Consider the following 27,419-nt stretch of genomic DNA (forward strand, 5'->3'; position numbering starts at 1 on the left):
TTTTTAAAATGCCGAGCGCGCCAAAGAGGTTGCTAGTGGATCCACCTCCACCAAAGCTTTTGTTGCAGGTTCGGGAGGGGGGAAGAAGAAGAAAGGGAAGTCAATGGCTAAATGATAAGCGAGTTCTTCAGGCTCCTAACTCCGATACTGTGGAAAGGGGACACATCCAAAGGAGAAATGTTGGAAGAAGTATCCTTAGCTTTGTCCGGGAGCGAAGGATGGAGCTAAAACATTTGAACCTTACCTCTACTCCAATAGTTACCCATGACTCCATGTTCCTTCATATTGTTGAGTTCAAGGAGCCTTCTTTAGTGGTTGCCTCGTCTACTCCACGAGGTGATTTGTTCTAGGATCTATGATCTTTTGAGGGTTCAATCTCTGTTGATGACATTGTTTCGGTGCCTATTTGTGGTGTAGGCACTTTGCCTTTGTTTCTTGGCCACGTTTCGAGCTCCCTTTCATAGGCCCTTTATGTTTCGGACTTGGGCTTTCTACTCCTTTTTGTTTGTGGCCTTACTAGGCTTGGTACTTGGGCTATCTTCACCAAGCAGGCCGTTTGTAGTGAGGATTCTTCTACAAGGGCTGTTTTTCGTGATAGGATGGCAAGAGAGATGGCTTTACAAGCCCCATTCTCCTTCTCTTATGTAGGGTTTTCCAAGGCAGTTGCCTATTTCTACACCTGTTTCCACTTGTGCGCCACCTATTTCACAGGTTCATTCCCATCTACCACCCTCTCCTCCGGTGGTTCCTTTGTACCCCCCATCCCTTTTAGAGGGCTATGATCTTGGTGATGTGGTTGTGGATTCCCTGACCCCTAGTGTTTCAGAGGGGGTTTCCTAGGATTGTGAGGAGCTTCTTCATGGGTAAGCTATATTGACGAATTCCATCGACATTGGCGTTTCTCTTGCCACCCTAGGATCCGTTTCGTCCTTGGCCTTCCGCCACATCTAGTATTTGAGAGGGGGTGTTAGCAGTCATGTTTGCCATGCTTTGTCATCTCCTACGTGTGAGCCTCAGTTTGAGTCAGACGAGGACTTTAGGAGCTCTGACTTGTTTGTCACTTGTTTTGACAGAGGAGATAGCTCATTCCGGAGCACGTAGTTTATTGCCTTTCAGTGCATTTTCTCCTCTAGCCGGGATTTTGTGTGCATTTCGCGGGCAGCTTTTGCATTTTTTAGTTTGCCTCACTTGTTGGACATTGTTCACCTTTTCCAAGATTTTTTTTTGAAAATTTTGGCATTTACCTACATTAAATATTGGTTGGCCACATATTGGCCCTAGTTTTCAAGTCTGCTAGATTTGGGGGTATTTGGCTATTTATAGCCTTCCCCACTCAATTGGCAAATCATTCATGCATTTGTCTTCCTCCTTTCTTACTAGGTGCATACTCCGACTCCGTCATCTTCCTCTGTCTCTGGTGTTGCCATCATCATCAACGTGATTTGGTGTCGTCATTGACGTTGTGGGTTGTGTGTAGAGACTGATCCTTTTGTATTCAACATTCTTTCCTTGTTCAATGCAGATTTCTTTCTTCTTTTCTTGCAGTCTCTCTCTGTTCCTTTGTTTGTGTTCGTGTTCCTTATTTCGTTGCACACTCTCATAGGCACATCCATAAAAAAATTGACCGATTGCAATTTAGGGCAAAAAATAAGGCCAACCAGCATTTAATGCTAGTAAAATGGTAGAAATGCTCAGAATTTTTTTTAAATAGTGAGCAATGTCTAATAGGTGAGGCAGATTGTTGTATGCAAAAACTTGCTGTATGCAACTACTTCTGCTTCTTCTCCTTCTTCTTCCGCAAAGTTGCTAACTCTTTGCAATCCTTGCAAAAATGTCCCTTCTTACCACAATGATAACATTGGGCCTTCAACTTCTTTCTATCATCTCTCTCTAAAGCTGCAAAGGTTTCACTGGAGCCACCATATTGGGATGGAAGCCTCACTTATTTTTGCAAAGATGCCTCATGCTCAAGTAGCATTGAGAACATGTGTAAAACTCATTGGTGTCGATGATGTTTGGGTCTACAAAGCAGTGGCCACTCTATCAAACTCCAAAGGGAGTTTGTAGAGCATAGTCCCCATAGGATGAGCCTTTGGAAGGGCGGATTGCATGTGTTGAAGTTGGTTCTGTACCTGTGTAACACGAAGCACGAACCACTTAAGAGTGTCCTTCTGCTCAAACTTCATCTGTTGGAGTTGTCCATAAAGAGTGATGGCACGCATGGTCAAGGGGATCTCGTACTTCACCAAATAGCTTCTTGAAACTTTACCTTTGATCTTTCTCTCTTTATGTGTCAAAATCCGCTCAGGGACCAAAATCTCATCCAACTCCTTAACCTCTAGTTGAATGTAAGCAAATACATCCTCAGGCACATCACCATGAAAAGGCTTCAATAAGCTTACATGAAAGGCATTGTGTATTTGCTACTGTGGAGGCAATTTCAGTCTACAAGTAACATTGCTAATCCTCTCCAACACCTAGAAGGGCCCAAGGCTTCACCCAAATCTTAGAAGAAGTCTTACAAGAGGTGACTGTCGGAAGAACTTATTTAGAGATGCAACAAAGAAGAGCAAAATAGGGACGGGCATCATTAGTATCCCATGTGAGCATAGGCTCTTCATAGTTGTCCTCGTTGAAATCAATTGGAAGAGTAGGATGCTTAGGATGCTTGAAAGCTGTAGAGACAACGTACCATAACCGCTTCTGCACAAACCATGCTTTTATAATAGCACTTAATGTTAAGTTACTAGGGGCGTGTAATTTTTCATGAGTAGAACTGCAGGGGGAGCTGTTTGGAGAGGATGGAAGGAGAAAATTGAGGAAAGGAGAGAGAGAGAGAGAGAGAGAGAGAGAGAGAGAGAGAGAGAGAGTACAACCAAACCAATAGCACAGACTGCACTAAACAAAGTTCACACACAGTGTACACAAGCTAATCACAAAAATCACAATGCCGAAATCACAAAAATTTGGAGAAAACCAGCCAGAAGATGTTGCCCAGCACTGTACCAACAACGGATGCTAAAAATGCAGGTAAACTGATGAAAAGACAGCAGTCGCCAGCAGTTTAGGAGCCGCTCAGGGTAGCAAGAGGGAAGCAAACTGCAAATAAATGCAGATGGGGAAGGACATAATGCAAGCTGGTGGCACATTAAATGCAGTAAATGCAGGTGTGAAGGGCTAGGAACAGCACCATTTGCAGCAGGAAGGGATTGCCTGATCAGCACGTGGCAAAGGAGGATCTGTAATCAGTAGAACATAGCAGCAAGAGTGTAGATCCTGAAATCTGATACCATGTTAGAAGTGGATGCAGTAATGGAAGCATAAACAGATGCTGAAATAAATTGCTGAACACAAACAAAAGAAAAAGAAAGAGAAAACATAGAAGAACATTGCAAAGAAGAAAACTCAAAAGAATGCTCGGGAAATGGAATACATATACCAAACACAAGACACTAGCATACAACAATGAGTCACTGGTTGCATGGGCATTGGTGTCGGCTCCCTCTCTCTAACAGTACCTTGAGGTGATGAATGATTGAGACTTAGGAGGGAGCCCAAAATATATAGGACAAAATAATGTTAGAAATGGCAGCAGGTTGGTGAGCAATAAATGCCAAAATAAGCATCATACTAACCACTAAAAAATGCCTAAATACCTTAGTAATGCCTAGCATAGCATAGACTCACCATGAGCTAACTAGATTGCTAACACCACCACCTATTGACACTCTCTGTGGCACTGGAGAGTCATGAGGGATGGTAGGGTCAAAAGAATGATTTTGGGCTCACCACGTGTTAGTAAGGTACATATGCTTGGTGCCAAGACCTCTTTTCATAGTGTATTTCATTTTTGAATCAAGCGCATGAAATGTTGCCGGACTAGTAGTTTTGGGTCATGTTAAATGCTGGCGGTTTGGTCATTATTGTTGCATTATTCTTGACTATTTATAGGATGCAGCCTGCTCCCCTCCTCTTCGTTCATTTATTAGATCCAAGCACATTGCTTCCGTTGGAGAGAGGGAGACTGCTGCACTCTGTTGGCTGTCCTCAGCCTGTACCATTGTACTACTCTTGAGTTTTGGTATATGGATGCCATTTCCCAAGTCTATTCTCTTTGAGTTCTTTAGTGTTCTTGCTGTTCTTTTCTGTTCATCATGTTTACAACAGACCTATCAGTACCGACTCTTTGTTTCCATTGCTCCACACTTTTATGACATGGTATCAAAGCTTTTGTCTCTTGGTTCTGGTGCTGGTTGATCTGTTTGACTGCTATGTTCAGGTCTGATCGCACATAGACTGGTCTAGGAACTTGCGTTTGCAGCTGTCCTGATTTGGGCAGACTTAGGTGACAGTTCCTATAGCTGGGCATCAGTTTTCAGCCACCAGGAGGCCTGTTTCAGCCTGTGTTTTTGCTGCCTAACCCTGCATTTTCTTTTGTGCAGCTTGTGTTTTGCCTGGACAACTCCTATTTTGGCATTTACTACTGATATTTTACTGATTTTTCAGATTTTATAACCATATGTACGTCAATAAAAACCATGTCAAACTGCTATTAATTAAATTGACATTAACAAAAGCACAGGCTTCTTGTCTTGTTGACAACAGATTATTTGTAGTATTATTATCATTCAATTTTGTTTTTCCTCCCCCGCAAACCTGATCTTCATCAACTTGCATTTTCAGCTTGATCCAACATATTCAAAGGAAGGATCACACATGTCGATTGACGTGTTTCTGACACTACATGCCCTTCACATTTGTTCTGTGTGAACGTTCCCTTCGAGGTTTAAATCAGGCTGAAATGTGCAAAAAAGAATGAAATGCAGACAAGAAAAATGTTGATGCCTGCCAAAAAAGTGAAAATGATTGTAAAATTGGTGAAAATGTCAGCAGCCGAGTAAAACGATGCTTGGGCAAATCAAACACAGGGTACAGCAGTGTTTAAGTAGGTTAGACAGGCTGCCCAACAGCTGGAAACTGCTGCCCAGCTGGTAGATGACGCGGCCAAGCCAACCAGATGTGAACAACAGAAAAATGCAATGTTTGCACAGTCAAACAGGGTGGATCAGACCTGAAATAGAAGTCAGGGAGAGCAACAGCACCACAACCAAGACACTTGGGCTCTAGTACCATGTTGGATGAATGTGGAGCAACGGAAGAAAAAACATGAAGCTGTTTTATACATAGAGAATTGAATGAAAGATAAAGAACACACGAACTTAGAAATAATGAGCTCGGGAAAAAGAATCCATATGCTAATGCAAAAGAGTGTCTACAAAGGCACACACTGTCAACAACCAGCAGAGTGCTCTCAGTCTCCCTCTCACCAGCAAGATATATTGTGCATGTATAAGACAATGACACAGAGGAGAAGTGGCCTATAAATAGGTAGAAATGAAGCATAGTAATAATCGGGTCATCCAGCCTCAAAATGGACCAAATATAGGTCGGCCAAGCTGAAATGTTCTGCTCACTAAAAAAATGCAATGCACACTAATAATGTACCCGTATATACAATGTTAACAAAAGTAGCTGTTGCATGAGGTAAAGGCCTTGTGAAGATGTGCATCCCACAAGCTCCTCACGATGTTGGGAACCCCCCTTAGAAACTAATAGAAGGGCGAGGGTATCCACAACTACATTGATATCTATACCCCCCCTTTGAATGAGATAGGTCCGAGAGAACCACCAAAGGAGGGTATAGGATTGTCCATGTTTGATGAATGGATTGATTTGTACGATCTGTCAAGTCCTATTTGACACGTACATGTTAGCGATCAGGTCCTGGCCGCCGGCAGCCAGTCGGACTGCCACATGGCAGTCCGACCTATACCAGGACAGTCGGCTGCATTTAATGCAGCCGAGCTACATTTATTGGGCGCCTGGTTTTTGCAGCCGACCTGCATTTATTGGGCGCTTGGTTTTTGGCTATTTATAGCCGATTTTCCAGCAGTCTTCTCCACTTCTGATCGCAGATTCAGGCTGGAGATTCGTGCAGATTCCGTCTCTGTTCGCAGATTTCAGGCAGGAGATCGTGCAGACTGCAGCGGACTTCGAGGTGAACAGCAGGTTGCATCATCGAGGTGGAGACACGCAGTCCCGCGCACTGCGCCCGTGTACATATCTGCATATCTTTGTATACAGCACACTTTATACAGCAGATCTTCATCTTCCACCGTCTCTCTCTCTCTCCTCTCTGCGTTCTCTCTCTCTTAGTCTTGGTCCCACGCTTCCGCATTGCTGCACTCTGACATGGTATCAGAGCAGTGTAGAAGGGCTGGCTGAGTGAAAAACCAACCTGAAGAGGAGTTTTCATCGCGACACAAGGCTGCGTTTTCAGCGTTCGAGGGCGAGCGGGAGGGCTGCGCCTCGGAACAAGGCTAAAGCAAGCGTGGGCGTGCGGGAAAGGAGTCCAGTTGGTGGATTTGCTGCTGTTTGTTGCTGTCTGAAGAGGAGGAAGGCTGAGTTTTCAGCTTTCAAGTGCAGGTTTTTTTTTTTCATCGCCTCCGGCGGGTGAAGAAGGTTCGGGACACGGAAGAAAGAGCCCTAGCAGGCTGCGTTTTCACAGTCAGAGGGGGCTGCTTTTGCGTTTGTGAAGGAATTACAGGTGAAGATGTCTACAGAGATTGACTTGGAGTTCCAGACGATTATGGACCGGAAGGTGCCTGTCTTACCAGCTCTTCCCGCAGATCAAAAGCTCGATGGCGACAATTACCGCATCTGGCGTGTCATGATGTTGGCTATCCTTGAGTCCTACGATTTGGCAGAGCTTGTACAGGAGGAGATCGACCGGCCCTCGGTGAGAGATAAGTCCAAACTCTCTTCCGATGCTCGTGCGGAGTTGGCCAAGGCACAGTCTCACTGGGACAAACTGAATGCCCGGATTCGTTCTTTTCTTTTTCTGTCTTGTACTACAGCCGTGATAGCCCACATCGAGCACTTGACGGTGGCTCGGGAGATATGGTTGGAGCTTGATCAGATGTATAACCGGATGACCCTTATGAAGCGGTTTCTTTGGAGGTGCAGATGTGGACTTTGTTTGTGAACAAGTCTTCTTCGTTGCGGGAGCACATCAACAAGCTTAGACAGCTTCAGATGCAGGTTTAGGATGCGGGGAAGCCGATTTTCTGCGAAGACATGGCGATCACACTTTTGTCCCAGTTGCCGCCACGATTCGATGCTTTCTACTCCGCCCTTATTGCTTCGGGGCGTGAGTCTACTCTTCGGTGGGAAGAGTTGGTTCCTATGGTCTTGGACCAAGAGGAACAATTGAAGGGACAACATGCTTCCAAGTCGGAAGCCTTGACAGGTCAAGCCTCTCAGAAAAAGGAGAAGGACCAAAAGAAGAAGAAGGAGGACAACAAGTGAAAGAAGGACAAGAACAAAGAATCCACATGCCATATTTGTGGAAAGATTGGCCATTAGAGGAAGGATTGCCCTGACAAAGACAAGGACACCAACAGGAAGAACACGAAGGATTCTGGAGCGGTGGCTGCACCCTCATCAGTTGCGTTTCTTCATCTAGCTGTCATTGAGGACTCTACACCGAATGCTTCTGATGCTGCGATGATAGCTCCCCAGGCTCAAGAGTGGATCGTTGACAGTGGTGCTTCCCGGCACATGACTCCCTCATCAGTTGGTGTTGCCCAGTTGTGACCTTCGCGTGGGTAGATTCTCATTGGAGATAGCTCTTCGGTGTCTATTGCAGGACAGGGTGAGATGCAGCTTATTCCAGATGGACGTGCTGGTATCCATACCTCAGAGGTTTTGCATGTGCCATGTTTGGGGTATCATCTACTTTCGATTCATAAGATTTGTTCCCTTGGACTTTTGGTGGAGTTTGACAGCGATTCGGTGCGAGTCCTTGATCGTGGGTCAAGAAAGGTTCTCTCATCAAGATATGAGGACAACGGCATCTACAAATTGACGTCTTCTACCGCCCTCCCTACTCTTCTTCTTACCTCTCAGACACAGTCAGAGCTATGGCATGCTCGGTTTGGTCACATCAACTATGATTATCTTCGGAGGGCGTCACGTGGATAGCTTGTTTGAGGGTTGCCGGACATAGTGGTGAGCCAGTAGCCATGCGTCTCCTGCATTCGTGGGAAACAGTATAGGGATGCGATTCCCAACAAAGCTTCGCGGCGGTCTACTTCATCAATGGAGCTTGTATCTATGGATCTTTGTGGCCCTATGAGGAACGAGTCCTTGAGAGGAAGCTCGTACTTCATGTTGATCGTAGATGACTACAGCAGGATGACTTGGGCCTATTTCTTGGCATTGAAGTCGGAGGCCTTCTCCCACTTTAAGGATTGGTTTCTCTTTGAGGAGAACCGATTAGGCCGGCGATTGAAGACCTTGCGATCCGACAAGGGTGGTGAATTTATTTCTAATGAGTTTGCTCGACTCTGTGTAGATAAAGGTATTCAGTAGGAGTTTGCTAATACCAACACTCCTCAAGAAAATGGCTTTCTTGAACGGAAGAACCGAAGTGTGATCGAGATGGTGCGCACCATGGTGGAGCATCGACAGACACCTCAGTTTCTGTGGGCCGAGGCTGTGGCTACTGCAGTCCACATCCTTAACCGATCCCCCACTTCGTTCGTTGATGGGATGACACCTTTTGAGGCTTACTTTGGGACTAAGCCCGATGTTTCTTATTTTAGGGTTTTTGGGTGTGATACCTATGTTCACATTTCCAAGACTCATCGTGATAAATTTGAAGCAGCTTTCCGAAGTCAGGTGTTTGTTGGCTACAACTCTCAGTCCCAATTCTATCGTTTGTATGATCCCGTCAAGCGGGATGTGTACACCAGTCGAGATGTGCGATTCGTAGAGGTTCCGGCCATAGCAGCGGCTGAGGAGCATCCCGTTCTTGGAGATCCAGGGGAGAGTTGGGCTCTCGAGACAATTCCTTTGGAGCCCGCGCCTTTTGATTCCGATTCTGTTTCCGATACAGAGTCTACTATTCCACCGGTCACCCCCGAGGAGTTACCACCGGTGGATATCCCAGAGTCTTCAGCTGATGGAGAGAGACGAGGAGAGGTCTCGCCTCCTCCTTGTTGGGCCCGTGACACACTCCGTGATTCAGCGATCGAGGGGATCCCTGAAGAGTGGGGACCGCAGGATGGTCCGCGGTGGTCACGAAGGCACCAGGCACATTCTACGGAGCTTGTTTGCTCTAACTACTGTTTGATGACCCGTGTTATACAGGATCGAGAGCCCACCTCCGTGAAGGAGGCTTTACAGTCCGCACCATGGAAGAAAGCTATGGAAATCGAGTTGGAGGCTATTGAGAGGAATGGCACTTGGTATCTCGTGCCTCGCCCCCCGAATAAGAAGGTGATTGGCGTCAAATGGGTCTTCAAGACCAAGTACCTTAGCGATGGTTCTTTGGACAAGCACAAGGCTCGCCTTGTTGCTAAAGGTTTTGCACAGCGCCTAATGATTGATTGTCATGATACTTTTGCCCCCACTGCTCGTATGGCGACTATTCGAGCTGTTCTTGCCTTGGCCGGCCATAGGAGATGGCCTGTCTACCAGTTGGATGTGAAGTCGGCCTTCCTCAATGGTGATTTGAAGGAGGAGATCTATGTCGAGCAGCCTCCTGGCTTTGGATCTTCAGATGGGCAAGTCTCCAGGCTGAAGAAGGCCTTGTATGGCCTCAAGCAGGCTCTGCGTGCATGGAACGAGAAGATTGATTCGTTCCTTCAGTCACAATTGGGATATCGGCGTTCCAAGGTCGATCCGCAGCTTTATTTTACACACTTTCGAGGCTGGTTGTGTGCTTTTTGTGTTGTATGTTGATGATTTGATTGTCACAGGTGATCATGCACAGAAGGTCAAAGAGACGAAGGCAGCTTTACATCAGACGTTTGAGATGACGGATTTGGGTCTACTCCATTTCTTCTTGGGCCATGAGATTTATGAGTCTCAGAGGGGGATTTTCATCTCTCAGCAGAGATATGTACTGGAGCTCTTGGTTTCTTTTGCGATGGAGGATTGTCGGACCATTTCTACTCCTATGGATCCGAACTGGAAGGCCACTTCACATTCAGCTTCTCCCATGGCGGATACTTCCTGCTATCGTCAGCTGATTGGATCATTGATTTGGCTCCTCAACACTCGTGTTGATCTTTGTTTTGCTGTTGGTTTCTTGGCAGGGTTCATGAGTGAACCTCAGACGGTGCATTGGCAGGCTGCCCAGCGGATACTTCGGTATTTGAGGGGGACATCTGATTTAGGGATTCACTATCGAGCAGGCACAGGTGGTTTAGATCTTGTACTTGCATGTTGGAGCGACTCGGATTGGGCTGGTGATGTGGACCACAGGTGGTCTACAACAGGTTACTGTTTTACCTTGGGTGCCAGGGTTATCTCATGGAGTAGCAAGAAGCAGCCCACGGTAGCCCTTCGTCTATTGAGGCGGAGTATCGGGCCGTGTCTTCCACCACATGTGAGGTTGTGTGGCTTCGGAGATTGTTGGCGGAGCTTGGCTGCCCCCAGACTCGTCCTACTTTGCTGCAATGCGACAATGAGAGTTGCATTGCCTTGGCACGAAATCCTGTTTTCCATGCCCGGACGAAGCACATAGAGATCTAGTACCACTTCATCAGAGAGAAGCTTTTGGATGAGACCATTGCTGTGGAGTACTGCAAGACGGAGGACAATCTTGCAGATTTGTTTACGAAGGCCCTTCCCCAGGCTCTACTTCGGAGACATGCCAGATCCCTCAGGCGTCTGCCCCGTCCAGGCTCTGAGAGGGGGTGTTAGCGATTAGGTCCTGGCCGCCGGCAGCCAGTCGGATTGCCACGTGGCAGTCCGACCTGTACCAGGACAGTCGGCTGCATTTAATGCAGCCGACCTGCATTTATTGGGGCCTGGTTTTTGGCTATTTATAGCCGATTTTCCAGCAGTCTTCTCCACTTCTGATCACAGATTTAGGCTGGAGATTCGTGCAGATTCCGTCTCTGTTCGCAGATTTCAGGCAGAAGATCGTGCAGACTGCAGCGGACTTCGAGGTGAACAGCAGGTTGCATCGTCGAGGTGGAGACACGCAGTCCCGCGCACTACGCCTGTGTACATATCTGCATATCTTTGTATACAGCAGATCTTCATCTTCCACTGTCTCTTTCTCTCTCTTCTCTCTGCGTTCTCTCTCTCTCAGTCTTGGTCCCACGCTTCCGCATTGCTGCACTCTAACAGTACAATCTCATCTATACTCGTCTGATGCACCTAGATTTTGTTGCACAGGTCAAACTGCACTTGGATGAGGTCAAATGTGTTCCCAAATGACTCCCACAACAGCTCTCCACTCTCTTTATCACACGTCCCTGTGTCTCTCTCTCACACACATAATTCAGCCATCACACACACACACACAATGCAGCCACCTTTCTCTCATTATTCATACACATAAATTCAGCCATTTTTCTCTCATTATTTATACACATTCTAATTTCTCTCTCCTCTCTCGCATGACATACTCACTATACACTCTCTTGTACACAACATATCCCCCCCCCCCCCCCCCCCACACACACACACACACACACACAAACTCGCTCTCTCTCTCTCTCTCTCTCTCTCTCTCATACTTAACACACTCATAGACTCACATTGTGTTTTAAGTCTAGACATTGAGTATAGACTTTTAACTTATATGTAAATTTTTTTTATATCGGACATAGCGTCGGAAGTAGGTCTAAGTTTTATTAATTTGATTAGTACCATATGTTAAGCTAAAAATGCATCACAAATTGATTAGCTTTTAAAACAGCCCCAAGTGAAGGGTATGTGTGTGAAGAAATGCTCTAATGCAAAAAGCATGAAACCAATCGTACGACAAAGCACAGGCTGATAAACTCAAAACACAGTTAGGGTTAGGGTAACTTAGAGACAGTGAATATATTGAATAATAAAGTGAATGAATAATGAATATACAGTGCTCATGTAGCAAATACACTATGTAGTGAATTTTGAACCTCAAACTCTTGTATCTGTGGGATCAAGGTAGAGGTTATGAGCTGTACAATGTATCATACTCCGAATGGATCTCGAATCGCAACAAAGGCAGCCTTCGAGTGTCAAACACAAACGAGCATAACCAAGGAAGGTTGGATCTAATGCAGATGGCAGCGCATGAGAGAGAAAGACTAAAAAACGCAGGTACTTGAGGAGAGAGAAAGTTTGCATAACAGTTGTTAGGTGCAAACACAGTAGACAATAGTGAGAGAATGTCAGGGTGGCAGCCAAAAAACAAAAATGCAGCATTGGAACACAGTGACTCTCTAGGATCGCGTTTCTTTTTAAAATAAGAGGTTTTTTTTCATTAATTGAGTGTGTTTTGGGGCTGTTTAAGTCAAGCTAATGCATTTTTATCTCAACATCTTCTCTCAGGCCTAAAACTCAGCCATGAGAAATAGACCCTTGATATACATATATATTTTTAAACCCAAGGCATCCCACCCCAAAGTAGCCAGGGCATCGGGTAAAGGGTGCACGTCAACTGTCCAGTGACCTACCAAGACTATAGAGGCAATGGTTATCTTACCAAGGAAGCCCACGTAATTACCCCAGAGGGGTGAGGGTATCGGACCAAGGGTGCATGTCTGCTACCTAAGGGCCTACCAATTCGTGCAAAGGCGGATGGAATCAGCAATGGACATTTTGATGTTTTTTTTTTAAAATTTGGGTTTTTAAAAAGGGCTTTTGGTGTGATTTGTTCAAAATATTTAGCATTAAGTGAAGGTTTTAAATTAGTGTTCGTTCTATTGAGTCATTGTGCTCTGAAGTAAGGAAATATAAGGATGGATAGCCCCACTATCTTTATATAATAAGCAAAATAATCCCACACACTAGGATAAGTGCCTGGGGATGAGAGAGAGAGAGAGAGAGAGAGAGAGAGAGAGAGAGAGAGAGAGTGTGTGTGTGTGTATGTGTGCCAACCATATGGAGAGTATGTGGAGAGAGATGCAAGAGAGGAAATCAAGAACGACAAGCAAAGCCAATATGCAAGTACAGGGAAAGAGTATCTTTGAAGATTGCCACGTGCAATGCCAGGATTATGGTGGATCCTGAGTCGACCACTCCAAGGCTGACCATAAAGGGATAAATGCGCATAGATACATGTTTATATGAACATAATGCCGATGCATGGGGAAATGCAAAGGGGAATGCAAGTATTCATGCTCATGCAAAAGGTGATGCAACAATGTCACTTGGACAGTGCCCTCATAGGTGAATTATTCACTTGCCCAAGCACCCTTTTACAATCATGTCATCCTCATAGTGCGGATGAAGTTACAGATGTCCATAATAGATAATACATAATAAATGAACGTTTGAAACTAAAAAGCTGTAAGCATAATCACTGTCACTATCAAGAGAAGGAAACCGCTCCCTCTTGAACTGGAAGGAGAAGTAAGAGGGAAACACCCTCTTCTCGTTAATTTGAAGAAGTAGAGGATGGTACACCCAAGCCAATCCGCGGTAGTAGATACTATAGAATTGGCCGGTTGACCGCCTTGGTTAAAATATAAGCAAAGTTGTCGCTTAACGGCACAAACTCTAGGCAGATGGTGTGTAGCTCAACTTGCTCTTTGGTGAATAGTAGTGAACCGCCACGTGCCGTGTTTGAGAAAAGATGATAGGATTGCTTGCAAGGGCAATGCCACTTTGGTTGTTGCAGTAGACAACTGCAGGTGACTCGCAAGGGAATTCAAGTGCAGCTAGCAAGGTCCTTAGATAGATGGCCTCCGTAGTGCTATCGAAGAGAGCTCGACACTTTGCCTTGGCCATGGAAATCCCCCACCGTCTCTTGCTTACGACTGGCTGAAAAGATGAGTGTTGTGCACAAGATGTAGAGGTAGCCTCTATGAGAACATCGAGTGTCAAGATCTCCTGCCTAGTTAGAATCAGTGTACCCCTGCAAACATAACCCATGACTATAAGTTAGTCCAAAATTATAAGTACACCTTAAATATCTTAACACACGAAGACAAGCAGTCCAGTGAGACATTCTAGGTCCATTAAACTACTAAGCAAACTAACTGAGAATGCAAGATGTGGCTTAGTATGAATCAACCAAAGTAATTTCCCTACAATAGAACGATAGATATGAGCATCAAAAGGCGGACTTGAGGTATCCTTTTGTAGATGGGCAGTGGGATCTAGAGATGTGGCCATTAGCCGTGTTTGATCAGTGCAATACTGTCCCACCAGCTGTAGGGCGTACTTTTGCTAGGACAAAAATATACTTACCTCGGATTTAACAATCTTCATCCCTAAGAAATAAGACAATAATGCAAAATGTGTCATCTCAAAGGTAGTGCAAAGTTGTGCCTTAATGTCTGCTAGAGCCACAAAATCTGAGCTCGTGAGTAGTATATCATCAACATATAGTAGGATATAGTTGACTCGTGTGCTAGTGGTGTGCATGTATAGATTTGGATCATAGGGGTACAATGGTATCCATGAGTTTATAAGAACTTGTCCATCATGTGGTACCAAGACCTCAGCACTTGCTTCAGCCCATAAAGAGTTTTCTGTAAGCGAAATACCTTGTCAGTCCGGTCAACGGAAGAAAAGCCGGGAGGCTGCTCCACATAGACTTCCTTCTCCAAATAACCATTCAGAAAGGCACTTTTGATGTCCACCATCTGATGGCCAACCGTGGTTAGCGATGAGTACAACAAACAAATGAAATGATGTCAGCCTAGTAGTAGGTGCGAAGGTTTCTTCATAGTCAATACCGTGCTTTTGCTGAAACCTTGCACTACAAGGCGAGCCTTGTAGTTGTCTAAAATACCATCAACTTTTAGCTTGGTCCTAAAGATTCACTTTGTCTCGATGACCTTCTTGTCACTAGGACGATCCACTAGGGTTTAAGTCTTATTCTATTCAATACTGTCCAATTCCTTTTCCATAGCCTCACACCATAGAGGGTCCTGGAGAGCTTCCTACTGACTCAGAATGTGCAATGTAATCAATTGTAAACAACAATGCATATGAAGCATGAGGAGCGAGTTGAATAGACCTTCTAGGGCCCTTCGAGGAGATTCGGTAGAAGGATCCCCGAATCTTGCATGGTCTGTCGGAATCAGCGAGGTAATGGGTCCCGTGAAGGAGGCCGAGGAGTTAAAGTATCTGTAGGAAGGTCAGGAGAGCGAGCAATAGACTTGGCTCCGTAGGCACGATCTCAAATGCTATGAGTGAAGGTGAAGACAAAGAGTCCAGTGTAGAGGATTGCACGATGTCCCTCTCATCAAAGATGACATCTCTCCTAACGATCACCTTGTTGGTGTGAGGATCGAACAAATGATAGGCTTTCACTTTAGAAAAATAGCCCACAAAAATCAAGAGATCTGCTCGAGGGGTGAGCTTTCTTATCTTGTCATTAAGAGTGTGTGTATTGCTAGTACAAGCAGAAGCAAAGAGAGAGAGAGAGAGAGAGAGAGAGAGAGAGAGAGAGAGAGAGAGAGAGAGAGAGAGAGAGAGAGAGCACGTCAATCAAGGTGCAGCAGGAGGTTGAGTGTGAGTGTGAGTGTGAGAGTCGACAGATAGGCGTGTATCAGTGTGGTACACACAAAGAATAAAATAATGTATTTATACTTAGGGTACGATACACTTACACCCACTATGGTGAGTTCACGTGTAAAGTAATATATACATGGGAGAGCGTAAAGGGCCTTTACACCCAACAACCTTCCATTTAAAAGTCCTGAGTGAACCTTTAATTGACCCTCCCAAGTCTAATGCAATGCTCATGTGGAGCCTTTGCAAGACTTTTAGTGAGAACATTTGTAGGGTTATCTTGTGATTTGATCTTAGTCAGTGTGACTAGACCATCATCCAGAACCTGTTTGATAAAATGATACCAAATATCAATATGTTTGGTACGTGCATGAAACATGGCATTCTTAGCCAGACATACATCACTTTGGCTATCACATCCATGTACAGGTGTTTTGGTAGGTAGCCCAAAATCCTTGACCAAATGACCAAGCCAAACAACTTCTTTTGAAACTTCAGTGGCTGAAATATATTCAGCCTCAGTGGTAGAGAGTGGTACTATCTTTTGAAGTCTAGAGCACCAAGAAATCGCCCCACCAATCAATGTAAATATGTATCCGCTAGTAGGCTTGCAAGTATCCAAGTCACGTGCCATGTCTGCATCACAATACCCTTGCAAATCTAACATACCCGTTCCATAGCAAATACATTTTCTTTGTGTGCCCTTAAGGTACCGTAAGATACATTTCATTGCTTTCCAATGCGCTTTGCCAGGATTTGACATAAACCTGCTCACAACTCCCATTGCATGAGCAATGTCAGGTCTAGTGGCAACCATAGCATACACGAGTGAGCCACAAGTTGAAGCATAAGAAACACCCTTCATAGAGCTGGCTGCCTTATCGTCTTTTGGGCAATTTGCCTTGCTAAGCTTAAGATATGGTGGTAAAGGCACACCAAGAGGCTTAGCATTTGCCATAGAAAAACAATCAAGTACTTTGCTGATGTATGTTTCTTGTGAGAGAAATAAGAGCTGCTCCTCTCTATCTTGTGTCACACACATGCTCAAAATGTGTTCAGCTGCACCCAAATCCTTTATAGAAAAGGTTGAATTCAGCTGTCTTTTCAATGCATTAATTTGGCTTTTATGCTTACCAGCAATAAGCATATCATCCACATAAAGCACAAGTATAATAAGGCTTCCATCATCAGCCTTCGTAATATATAAGCAGTGATTTGCACTATTTCGTTTAAATCCACGTGAGAGCATGAAGGCATCAAACTTTTTATACCATTGTCTAGGAGCTTGTTTCAAACCATACAAGCTTCTCTTAAGCTTACATACCAAATGCTCCTTTCCTTGTATAACAAAACCTTCAGGCTGTTTCATGTACAACTCTTCTTCCAGATCACCATGCAAGAATGCAATGTTAACACCCATGTGATCAAGTTCAAGGTCCATAGATGCGACAATGGCAAATAACACTCGAAGAGTGGTCATTTTGACAACAGGAGAAAACACTTCCTGAAAATCAATGCCCTCCTTTTATGTATAGCCCTTAGCCACAAGTCTGGCTTTGTATTTGGGTTTGCATCCACACATTTGATTTTATAGACCCATTTGTTAGGAATGACTTTCCTATCCTTGGGCAATGTAACCAAATCCCAAGTATCATTTTGATACAATGGCTTCATTTCTTCTTGCATAGCTAGCTCCTACTTTTTCTTCAATTCACATGATAAAGCCGCTTTATACGTAAGAGGCTCACCTTCATCTGTGAGCAAAATGCAGTCCAAAGAAGGACCAAATCTTTGTACAGGTCTTCTGACACTTGTAGACCTTCTTACCCAATGATCTGTGTTATCAGGTAATGGATCCACATCCAAGAGAATGTCAATGACCTCATTGTTTGGCTGCTGAATTGCATGTTCAGGTTGTTGTAATACAATTTCAGGCTGCTGTAAGTCATTCTCAACATGTTGATTTTGGTGCTCTAGCTGATTTTCAGCATCCCCTTGCTGCCCATTTTCATGTGGCTCAATAATGATATGCTAATTATCGTAATTAGCATCAAAAGGAGCTGAATTTTTAGTGGTTGATGGTTGTTCAAGTGACTGATCATGTTAAAATTTAACTTTCTTTTTGTTTGAGTCATTAGATGTGACATTTTTTAGCAGCTTTGACTCATTAAATACCACATCATGGCTGCCTAACACCCTTTTTATGCTTGGAACCCACACTCTATAGTCCATTTCACCCTCATCTCCATAACCCATGAAGATGTCTCTATGAGATTTCATGTTAAGTTTGGTTCCGCTATCAACAGGTACATGTACATAGCATGCAACTAAAGACTCTTAAGTGGTCATCCGAAGTAGGTTTGCTAGACCAAACCTATTCAAGAATGCCACTTTCAAGTGCACAGTGTGGAGATCGGTTGCATATATGTACCGCGGTTTTAAGTGCCTCTTCCCAAAACAATTGCGGGAGATTAATTGTGGACAGCATGCACCGAATCTTCTCACATAACATACGATTCATTCACTCAGCCACACCATTGGATGACTGATTATAAGGAGCGGTAAGCTCCCTTTTAATTCCATTTGTATCACAAAATTTATCGAATTCTTTAGATACATACTCTCCCCCATTATCTGCTCTTATGTATTTTAATTTTAAACCCTTTTGAGTACTAACGAATGCATAAAACCTTTTAAAAGCATCCAATGCCTCACTTTTCTGCTTAAGCAAGTAAACTAATAGTTTTCTAGAATGGTCATCAACAAAAGACACAAAATAATGGAAACCATTACGAGTTTTTATTGGCATGGTGTATACATCAGAATGGATTAAATCCAAGATACAAGCCTTTCTAGAGGCTCCATGAGAGTATGGACTCTTTACATGTTTACCTAGAACACAATCATCAAATAAGTCAAGCTTTGAGTTTTTCACATCAACTTTTCCAAGTGAAGAAAATGCTTGCAAACCCTTTTGGCTCATGTGTCCAAGACACTTGTGCCATAACTCCATGTGTGGCTGCACTTCAGCAAATGCAACAAACTTTCCAGGAAGTGCCTTGCAGTAGAGATTATGAGTCCCCTTTTTACCACCTCTAGTGACTAGCATAGACCCTTTCTGTATCTTCCACATTCCATTGCCAAAAGTCGTGAAGTAACCTTTGCTGTCTAGCTACCCAACAGAAAGCAAACTCTTCTTCAATTTGCACAATAGCGGTTAGGTGCAAACGCAACAAACAGTGGTGAGAGAATGTTACGGTGGCAGCCAGAAAACCAACGTAGGCGATAGCTCCTGGGACTTGGCAACAACAACAAATGTACGAGGAAGGCCAGAATCAAGTGCTAGATGGTAGCAGGTGGTTGGTGGAAGCTCTGGCCGTGATGTCCTCCGCGAACGGGGTGTGGGCAGCAGTCTTATGGCTCTTGAAACCAGCAAAAACGAGATTGAGGGAGAGTGGTGGATTGCATGCATATTTATAGAAAGTTTGGGACACCCAAATTAGGGTTTTGTATATGGGACCCACTAACTCTCTAGAATCGCGTTTCTTTTTAAAATAAGAGGTTTTCTTCATTAAGCAAGTGTGTTTTGGGATTGTTTAAGTCAGGCTTATGCATTTTTAGCTCAACAATGTGGTCCTAGAGAGTTTCTCTATCTCATACACAAAACCCTAATTTTGAAGGATGCTTTTGCATAATAGAAAACACCAATGGAGAAAAAAGGTAACTTTGAAGTGAATGAATGAATGTTGTAAATGAAGGAAATAGTGTATGAGATGCTCAAGGGGCAGGGGGCAAAGCTGTCTAATAGTCGGTGGCTCTCATGGGAGCAAGTTGAGGGATGTGTTAATGTGTGTTGTACACCAGAGTTGATGCCGGAGTGCAGTAACCACCAGTCAGAGCAAAGGTTGTTGAAGAAAAGTGTTGAAAACACAACAACTACGTGCTATAGATGCAAACACAAATCAAGCCAATGCTGGAAATGGAAGGGCAACATGCTAGAAACTAGAATGCAACAATCTATGGGGCTAGAACTGGTAAACCCAGCAATGTAATTGCTTGAAGATGTGGCAGTTGAACACAGGCAGTAGTGGGAGGTTGGGCAACAGTTGTAGACCATGTAGCAGCAGTCGCTTGGGGTTGGACAACTAGTGGAAGAGGGTTGATGGCTGAAACTTGCAAGACAAGGATGGATTGAATGGTGGGTAGCTTGTGTAGCATATCTTCACATGGTATCAGAGTTGGTGCTCTTATGAAGAGTTACCACTTTGGTGGTTGTCCCTTCGCATTCTTGGTTGGCATCGAAGCCATCTCTCGAGATCGAGTTTCAGGCATGCCTATGACACTTGGTCAGCATTGGAGCCCTCTCTCAAGTTTGAGTATGGGTGCATCCTGATTTCCTTGGTGGCAGACCTTTCCTTGCTCTTCCAATTGGGGAAAGGCCAGGTCTTCCTCCATCCAGTCTATGTATTTGCATGGTGGATTTTTATCTCGGTGTTTTTTCGACTAGCATGAAGCCATCTACCAAGGTTGAGATTTGGGCTTGCCTACGCCACTTGATCAGCATTGGAGCCCCCTCCAAACATTGAGTATGAGATGTTCTACATATGTAGATGGCTAGGATGACTTCAGGGTGTGGTTCAGCAATGGGTTGAACTTCAGCACTAGTGACCCCTTTCTCTTGTACAAGAGCCAGCACTGCATCCCTATATCTCTTGGGAGCCATAGAATAGACTCGACAAAATCCAGTAGAGCTTTTGCGTTGTGTGGGGAAGAGAGGGAGAAGCTTGATGGATTTCAGCAAAGCTTCTGTGTGATGGAGAAGAAGAGAGGAAGAGCTCGGAGGATTTCGATAGGGCTTTTGTGTGATTGAAGAAGAGAGAGGGAAAGTGAGTAAGTTTGTTGCACTCAGCAGGATGGAGCCTTTGTAAGAGTTGTTTGTTTTTGAGATGCCCCTACTCCTCTTTATATAGTACTCCGAGGGTTGGGGGGTAGGAGGAGCTTGCCTTTGCATTTTAGTTGATGTATTAGGGTGGGGGACTCTATTTTTGAAATGTGTCATCTTTTTGTAGTTACCATGCACTCGGCTTCACAACTAGAGGTGGCCACAATGGTCAACCTTAATATTCACCAGATACCAAGCATGAAGCAAAAACCACATGTCAATACATGAGTATTGCAACAACTAGCCAATCAGAATCCAAAAATGTATGTAAATCTAATGGTTTTCTTCTTTGTTTGTGTTTGTGTCTGCATTTTGCATTTTGCATTTATTATGTTACTGTTTGAGTTATTGTGTTTCAGCCGTGTTCGTACATTTTGTGTTTTCTCTGTGCAAACTTAGCATATCTTCACACCGTACCAGTATTGGACATTTCTAATTGGATGCCATCGCATGTGACAACCATGAATGGGTAGGAACCTATAGATTAAGAGGAGATGGAAGCCCAAGATAGGTAAGGCCATAGATTGAGAGGAGATGGAAGCCCAAATTTTGAACATGATGGTCCTCCTCTGCGGAACTTGAAGGACGATCGGGTAGAATCGACATGGTGCCAACACCTATCACTGATGGTGATGGTATCCTTTCGAGGATGGAGATCCTAGGGCCAATCACACCTGTAAGTCTTGCAACTTGAAGAGCTAGGGCCTAAAGGAGAGTCGTCCATAATGGATGTGAAGGAAGACTAATTCCATCATAATTGCTAGAGTAGATGTGAATGAAGAGGTAGGCTCCTTTGCTCCATCCTTCTCACACTACGAAGAAGGCAATGATACAGCTTTCAATACTTCTCTTGTGCTTGATATTTGTGTATTGGAGGTTGATGCATGTAAGGGCAGCCTAGTAGGCCATGTAGTTGGGTGGTGGGCAATGATTGTTCTGCAGCCCACAATGACATGTATGAGTAGAATGTGGTCCATAGACATTCTGGGTCCAAATGCTAAATCTAGTAGAATCCAGACTTTGTGCTCATAGACCAATACCGTAAAGCTGAACTGCAATGGATGGTGGGTTTGCTATCATTATCACAGAAAATTTACAGTTTTAAGAAGTTGCACATATATATCAACTACTATTCTTTCCCTTTGTAAGGAGTGCTGCATTCAAACTTGCCTTGAATTCTGGCAACTTCAGTCCAATCACAAATAGGTTCATTGATCTATGCATATTTTTCACCAGTAGATTCTATGGGATAGTTGAGATCAATGGATTTGTTTCCAGAATCTACTATTGTCCTTAAACTTAAATAACTGACTGCATGGACACTTTCAGATTTCAGATGGGTTCCAGCTTTTTTGAAGAGTTATCTCAGAAATTCTTTTAACTAGTTCAGGCCTCAGTGTTAATTGAATTGCAGTTATGAAAAAGCAAATGAATATATGTAAGCCTCTTTGAAACTTGCATTGCACTTTTGGAAATTTTTCTTTTCGATTCTGAGAATTGGAGCCTATGCATCTCTTCATTTAGTAGAGTCCGAAAATGAATCATATAAAGTTGACATACTGTCTCAAATCTAATTGTTAATTGTTTCAGGCCATGGTAACAGTGAGGTTGATACAGATGAGGAGCTAGCAAGAGCATTGCAAGAAAGCATGGATTTACATGAACAGTCCTCACGTTCTACTTCAATACCTATTCGCCATGTTTCTTCAGGGAGAAGGTTGGTGGCTAAAATGTTTACATAAAGTATGATTTTTAGAACTTTTCAACAGATCTTTTTTTCCCTGGTGTCTCCTTTTATTTCATTTCACAAAATTAGACCCAGGGAATGGTCATCTCAAAGTGTCAAAGACAGGCCAATGAATGTTAAACCTTTGTCTAGAATTTGTCGACTACACTGTAATGTTTTGAATAAGAGATGTACTGCAGAACTTGTGAAGGTTGCAAGAGAGAAATAGGATATGGACGGTTTTTGAGCTGCATGGGATCTGTCTGGCATCCTCAATGTTTTCGTTGCCATGCTTGTGATACACCAATTTCTGACTATGAGGTATGCTCAGGAATTTGGAAAATTCACAGAACTGTAAGTAGTGTTTATGCAAAGCAAGCCAAACAGCTGCTCACAGTGTTCAATCACAGTTCTCAATGTCCGGCAACAATCCTTACCACAAAGCTTGCTACAAAGAGTTGTTCCACCCTCGATGCGATGTTTGTAAGGAATTTGTAAGAGTATCTAGAGCTTTTGCATTCTGTTATGTGTCCTTTTCAAGTTACGTGGTCATGCCTAAACTACAGAGTGGAACGGGTAATGATTTAGAAATGAATATTTCTATGCACAGATTCCCACAAATCATGGAGGCCTAATAGAATACAGAGCACATCCTTTTTGGCAACAGAAGTACTGTCCATCACATGAAATGGACAGCACTCCTCGTTGCTGTAGCTGTGAACGAGTTGAGGTCAGTAAAAGAGTTTCTAAGTTTGTGGAGTGAATTTGTTGTCTAGAGCATTATCTGTTCTATTCATAGATGAGCTAGTAATACTGGTGTTGTGGCTTACAGTCAAAGGATGCTCAATACATTTCCTTGGGAGATGGACGAAAGTTATGCTTGGAGTGCTTGAATTCTTCCATCATGGACACTGGGGAATGTCAGCCACTATATCATGAAATTCGTGATTTTTATGAGGGAATGAACATGAGAATTAAGCAACAAATCCCGATGATGCTGGTAGAAAGACAAGCTTTAAATGAGGCTATGGAGGGAGAAAAAGATGTAAATTATCAGCCTTGCTTTCTTTAGGAAAATCATACTATCAACCTACATTTTTCTGTGAGGTGATTGCTTATTTATATAGTTATTTGTGTCAGCTTAAGCAACTTAAAACACGCTATTGCACAGGGTCATCACCACATGCCTGAGACAAGAGGTTTATGCCTATCAGAAGAACAGAATGTGAACATTGTAAGTCTTACAATCAGGTTCATGGCTTGGCTCCAAATTTTTATACATTTTCTTTTTAAAGCCTTTAATTTTCATGTACAAACACAAATTACCTTTTGCTCTCATACTCTCATATACAATGTGTTTATATATATATATATATATATATATATATATATATAGATAGATAGATAGATAAAGATAAAGATATAAACCGAGTTCTTGAATCTAGTTTCACTCTTGTACAGATTTTCAAGAGGCCCAAAATTGGTGCTGGGAACCGTGTTGTAGAGATGGTAAAAGCATCCCAAAAACTATCTAGGGAATGTGAAGTGACTGGAATCATGGTGCTTTTTGGACTCCCAAGGTGAAGCGTGTGAAATCGTAATGGATGTCATGCTTGGTCCTTTTTGCTCAAAAAGTATATAAGTAATGCAACATTGTAAGATTGAAATCCTGAAAAAATCCCTCTGTGAGGCAGGTTGCTTACAGGATCAATATTGGCGCACGAATTGATGCATGCATGGCTTCGCCTCAACGGTAGACATTTTCCAACTACAAACTTGTTTTTCCTTAGCATCATGCCTGAAAAAAGGTGCAATTATGCTGTGGGTTTTTTGTCACAGGTTTCCGGATTTCTGATCCTGCTGTGGAAGAAGGAATTTGTCAAGTGTTAGCTCACATGTGGCTCGAGTCCGAAGTCACAGCAGGTTCAAGCAGTTCATCTTCCTCTTCGTCCTCTGAAAAGTCAAAAGCTCCAAAATCTGCTGTTGACAAAAAACTGGGTGAGTTTTTTCTTCATCAGATTGCCATGGATTCTTCACCAGTGTATGGTGAAGGTTTTCGAGCTGGTCATGCTGCCATGGTACAGTATGGTTTGAGACGAACTCTTGAACACATCAAGATTACAGGTATCTTTCCACAGTGAAGTAGCAAATCAAAACAACCTTCATAGCTGTCTAGAACAAATCTGTAGACCAATGATCGATTAAGGAAAATCATATGCATCTGTACTTTCTTCTAGATATTATTTATTCTGGGCTCAATGCCCTCAAACCTTCAAGGAAACTGGATATATTCTTATAATTGGGAAGGAGGTTTCTGAAACTTCAATCAAACATTTATTGTGGACTCAAAGAGGAACATATATCAAATGTTATTATACTCAATATAGTTCAATCATCTTTCGGTGCTGTTGGCCACAACTAAAAAATATAATTTTGTGTCAGAAATAACAGCCAGCCCTCTTGAATAGAGAGGTGGTGCACTTTTTGACCATGTGTATGAAAAATAATGCTTTGTATGGGCTTGCCACTTAGCGATACCCAAAGAGGGTAACAAGTATCATTTGGCATTGATTCAACCTGAGAAGAAATATTGCAAGTGGTCTACTAGAAGTAAATGCCAAGGACTTCAAACAAGTCTCATATCAGATTCCTTAGAATGTTTCAAAACAGTTTCTAAGTAGTTCATCCTCTTTCCAAAAACTGCATAGATAGTGTGTGGGAATATGTACATCATCTTGAGGTAAAAGGAGATATACAGGTCTACGGCTTGTTCGATATTTGCTTGTAGCTAAGCCTTGAATACATGATCAGACTTGTGTAGTAGGACTTTTCAAAGAGCTAACATCTTAGAACCAGAGGATCTCTAAACATTATATCAATACAGAGCTTGGGGATTTCCTGCACAAGGACTCTGTTCCTATTTGCCCATAGGTGCTTGCATATAACCGTTCTTGCTATATTCTGGACCTTGAGGGTTTCATAATCAAGATTAACTTTATCTCTGAAGAGGGCTGTTCTCATCTTAAGAATTGTGCTAAAGTTGCACGACTGGAACCAGCCCTTGAACCTGGTCCACAGTGCCTTTGCATTGCACAAACGGGTGATGGTTTTCTTCTTGCATTGATACATCGGAGAAGGGGAAAGTCATCTTCCCATTTCTTCGGTATTGGTTGGCTTTTCAAAATCCACCATCTTCATCTTGAAGGCTGGCTTGCCCTTATGGTTGACTAAGGCTTTCCAAACACTCTCTGGATCTGCTCTCTGTGCGGGTGACCAATCGTCTCTTTTCTCACAAAGAATCTCTTTCATCTGATCCATTTCCTTCTCTCTCAGTTTGAACTTGGTCTCTATTGCTTCTGGCTCCAATCAGCCGTTTTCTTTGATCATCCCATATGTTGATCCACCTTGCCATGCCTTTATCATACATGGCCTTTGGATAGCCTCGGTTGCTGCACCATTGGGATGAATTGTTTCTTAAAAGGCTTAGGAACATCCAAATCACTAGGAGCAGAAGTGTGTTTCCCCCCTGCGGCTAGCTTCACTCTTCCATTCCAATGTGCTGATACACTTCTCTATTTTTGACCAATGGTTGTGAGTGTCATAGGGCTACCTTTAGAGTATAGGCAGTGACCACTTAGTCCTCCCAATAGAGATTTGCTGTTCAACCTTGCTACCACCAAATAAGCTAGGCCTTCCTAGAACTCAATCCATATCTTGGTCTAAAAACATGAGATTGAACAAACCTGAGAACAGAATATACATGTTCCCTTTGCAAAATCACCATATCAAAATCTTATTAAAGGGATAAGTAAATCTCATGTGGAAGTTTGGTCATTGTCTTGTGGAAGAATGTGTCATTTTAGGAATAGTGTTATTTGTGATGACCGAATTCATGTGTAGGATCATGAGGCTTGGTGTTCGAGATCTTGAGAACATTTTGATATAAGGATCAAAGGTCCTTTATGATGCACATAAAGTGTTATGCCAATGGTTTGGCTTAGAAGCATGAATGTTGATGGATGTGTTAGTTTGGCGGGTTTTTCTCATTTGATTCACACCCATGAAGCAATCATGCATTGACCTTTGAAAGGAAGGCTTGTGAGAGGGCAAGATGGGATTTTATTATTCTGACAGGCTCAATGAAGATAGGAATCAGTTTTTCATGATGATTCATTGTCTTTAGATTGTGTAATATAGAAGTGGGAACAAGAGAGCGAAGTTTAAAATGTTGTTCAAGCCAATCTTGGTTATTTTTTAGTAGTAATAAATGTGTATGATTGAATGTCATTTTCTTGCTATGTACCACTTGTGGTTTATAGAAGTTTCCTTTAGGTCCATGCTGCAAAATGAATGACAATCTGTCAGTCCAATTGCATCAAGTTTCCAGTTCTGCAATTTATGTAGAAGGGTTTGTCAAGATGAGCACTACAATATCCTTACATGGAGGAATATGGTATCCATGCATTGTACATGTGATGACTGAAATCATTGATTTGTTTGTAGATGACATCGTGATTTTGCATATGCAAGGCACCTTAAAGAAACAAAGGAGTCTAAAGCAAGCAATTTGCAAGTCACTCATTTGCATGAATATCATTGCATCAAATGCATACATGTTCTTTGGGAGAGAAAGTGAAGTGTATCGTGTAGAAAAGACATGGTGCTATTGAACCTAGGTTTATGGATGGTGTGGTTTATCCCTTGACTCACTAACAAAAAGAGCTCATATTGTGATTTACCACTTGAGCTTTCTTACTGTCAAGAAAAGTTGAGGCTTAACATAAAATGAATTGCAACATTTCCATAAAAGCCTTCAAAATTTGAAGGTCATTTAAAGTTATGAAATTTTAGTCATTGTAAAATGGCAAACACATGCATTTAGATTCAAAACTCCTTCCACAATGTGAGTTAAGCATAATGACATTTGTTATCGGAATTCTTCAACATTCTTCAACATACCCTTTGTTAGCCTAACATTTACCCTTGCATTCCATGCCAACACATTCTAGAATGATGAAAAAGTTACAAAATAGGGGTGTTCTTCTATTCTTTGACAATGATTAATGTGTAAATACACAAACATGGGTTTTGGCCTTCGAGGAAGAAGGGGTATATGTAAACTTGGTGAGACTTTTCTATTGATCCTACTAAGTTCTCTCAACTTTTTCTTTACCTCTCTATTCTTCTCTTAGTGAAAGAGGTCAAAGAGAGATGACA

The 27,419-nt window shown here is 43.0% G+C and overlaps 1 protein-coding gene across 1 annotated transcript in view; it reads left to right on the plus strand.

Moving 5' to 3' along the window:
- The window catches only part of LOC148025830 (protein DA1-related 1-like), a 70,294-nt gene extending 45,695 nt beyond the window's left edge, over positions 1-24,599 (plus strand). Inside the window, exons 3-11 of the mRNA XM_087693079.1 lie at positions 22,067-22,193; positions 22,403-22,523; positions 22,613-22,696; positions 22,813-22,932; positions 23,035-23,247; positions 23,374-23,436; positions 23,664-23,782; positions 23,897-23,955; positions 24,042-24,599. Of these exons, the coding sequence (XP_087549205.1) occupies positions 22,067-22,193; positions 22,403-22,523; positions 22,613-22,696; positions 22,813-22,932; positions 23,035-23,247; positions 23,374-23,436; positions 23,664-23,782; positions 23,897-23,955; positions 24,042-24,343 (1,208 nt within the window). The 3' untranslated portion in view covers positions 24,344-24,599. The remainder of the gene's footprint in view (positions 1-22,066; positions 22,194-22,402; positions 22,524-22,612; positions 22,697-22,812; positions 22,933-23,034; positions 23,248-23,373; positions 23,437-23,663; positions 23,783-23,896; positions 23,956-24,041) is intronic.
- The last annotated feature ends 2,820 nt before the right edge of the window (positions 24,600-27,419 follow it).

Source organism: Lygodium microphyllum, chromosome 14 (assembly GCF_053477565.2).
Source record: "Lygodium microphyllum isolate KBCC chromosome 14, Lygodium_microphyllum_v1.1.10, whole genome shotgun sequence".
NCBI lineage: Eukaryota > Viridiplantae > Streptophyta > Polypodiopsida > Schizaeales > Lygodiaceae > Lygodium > Lygodium microphyllum.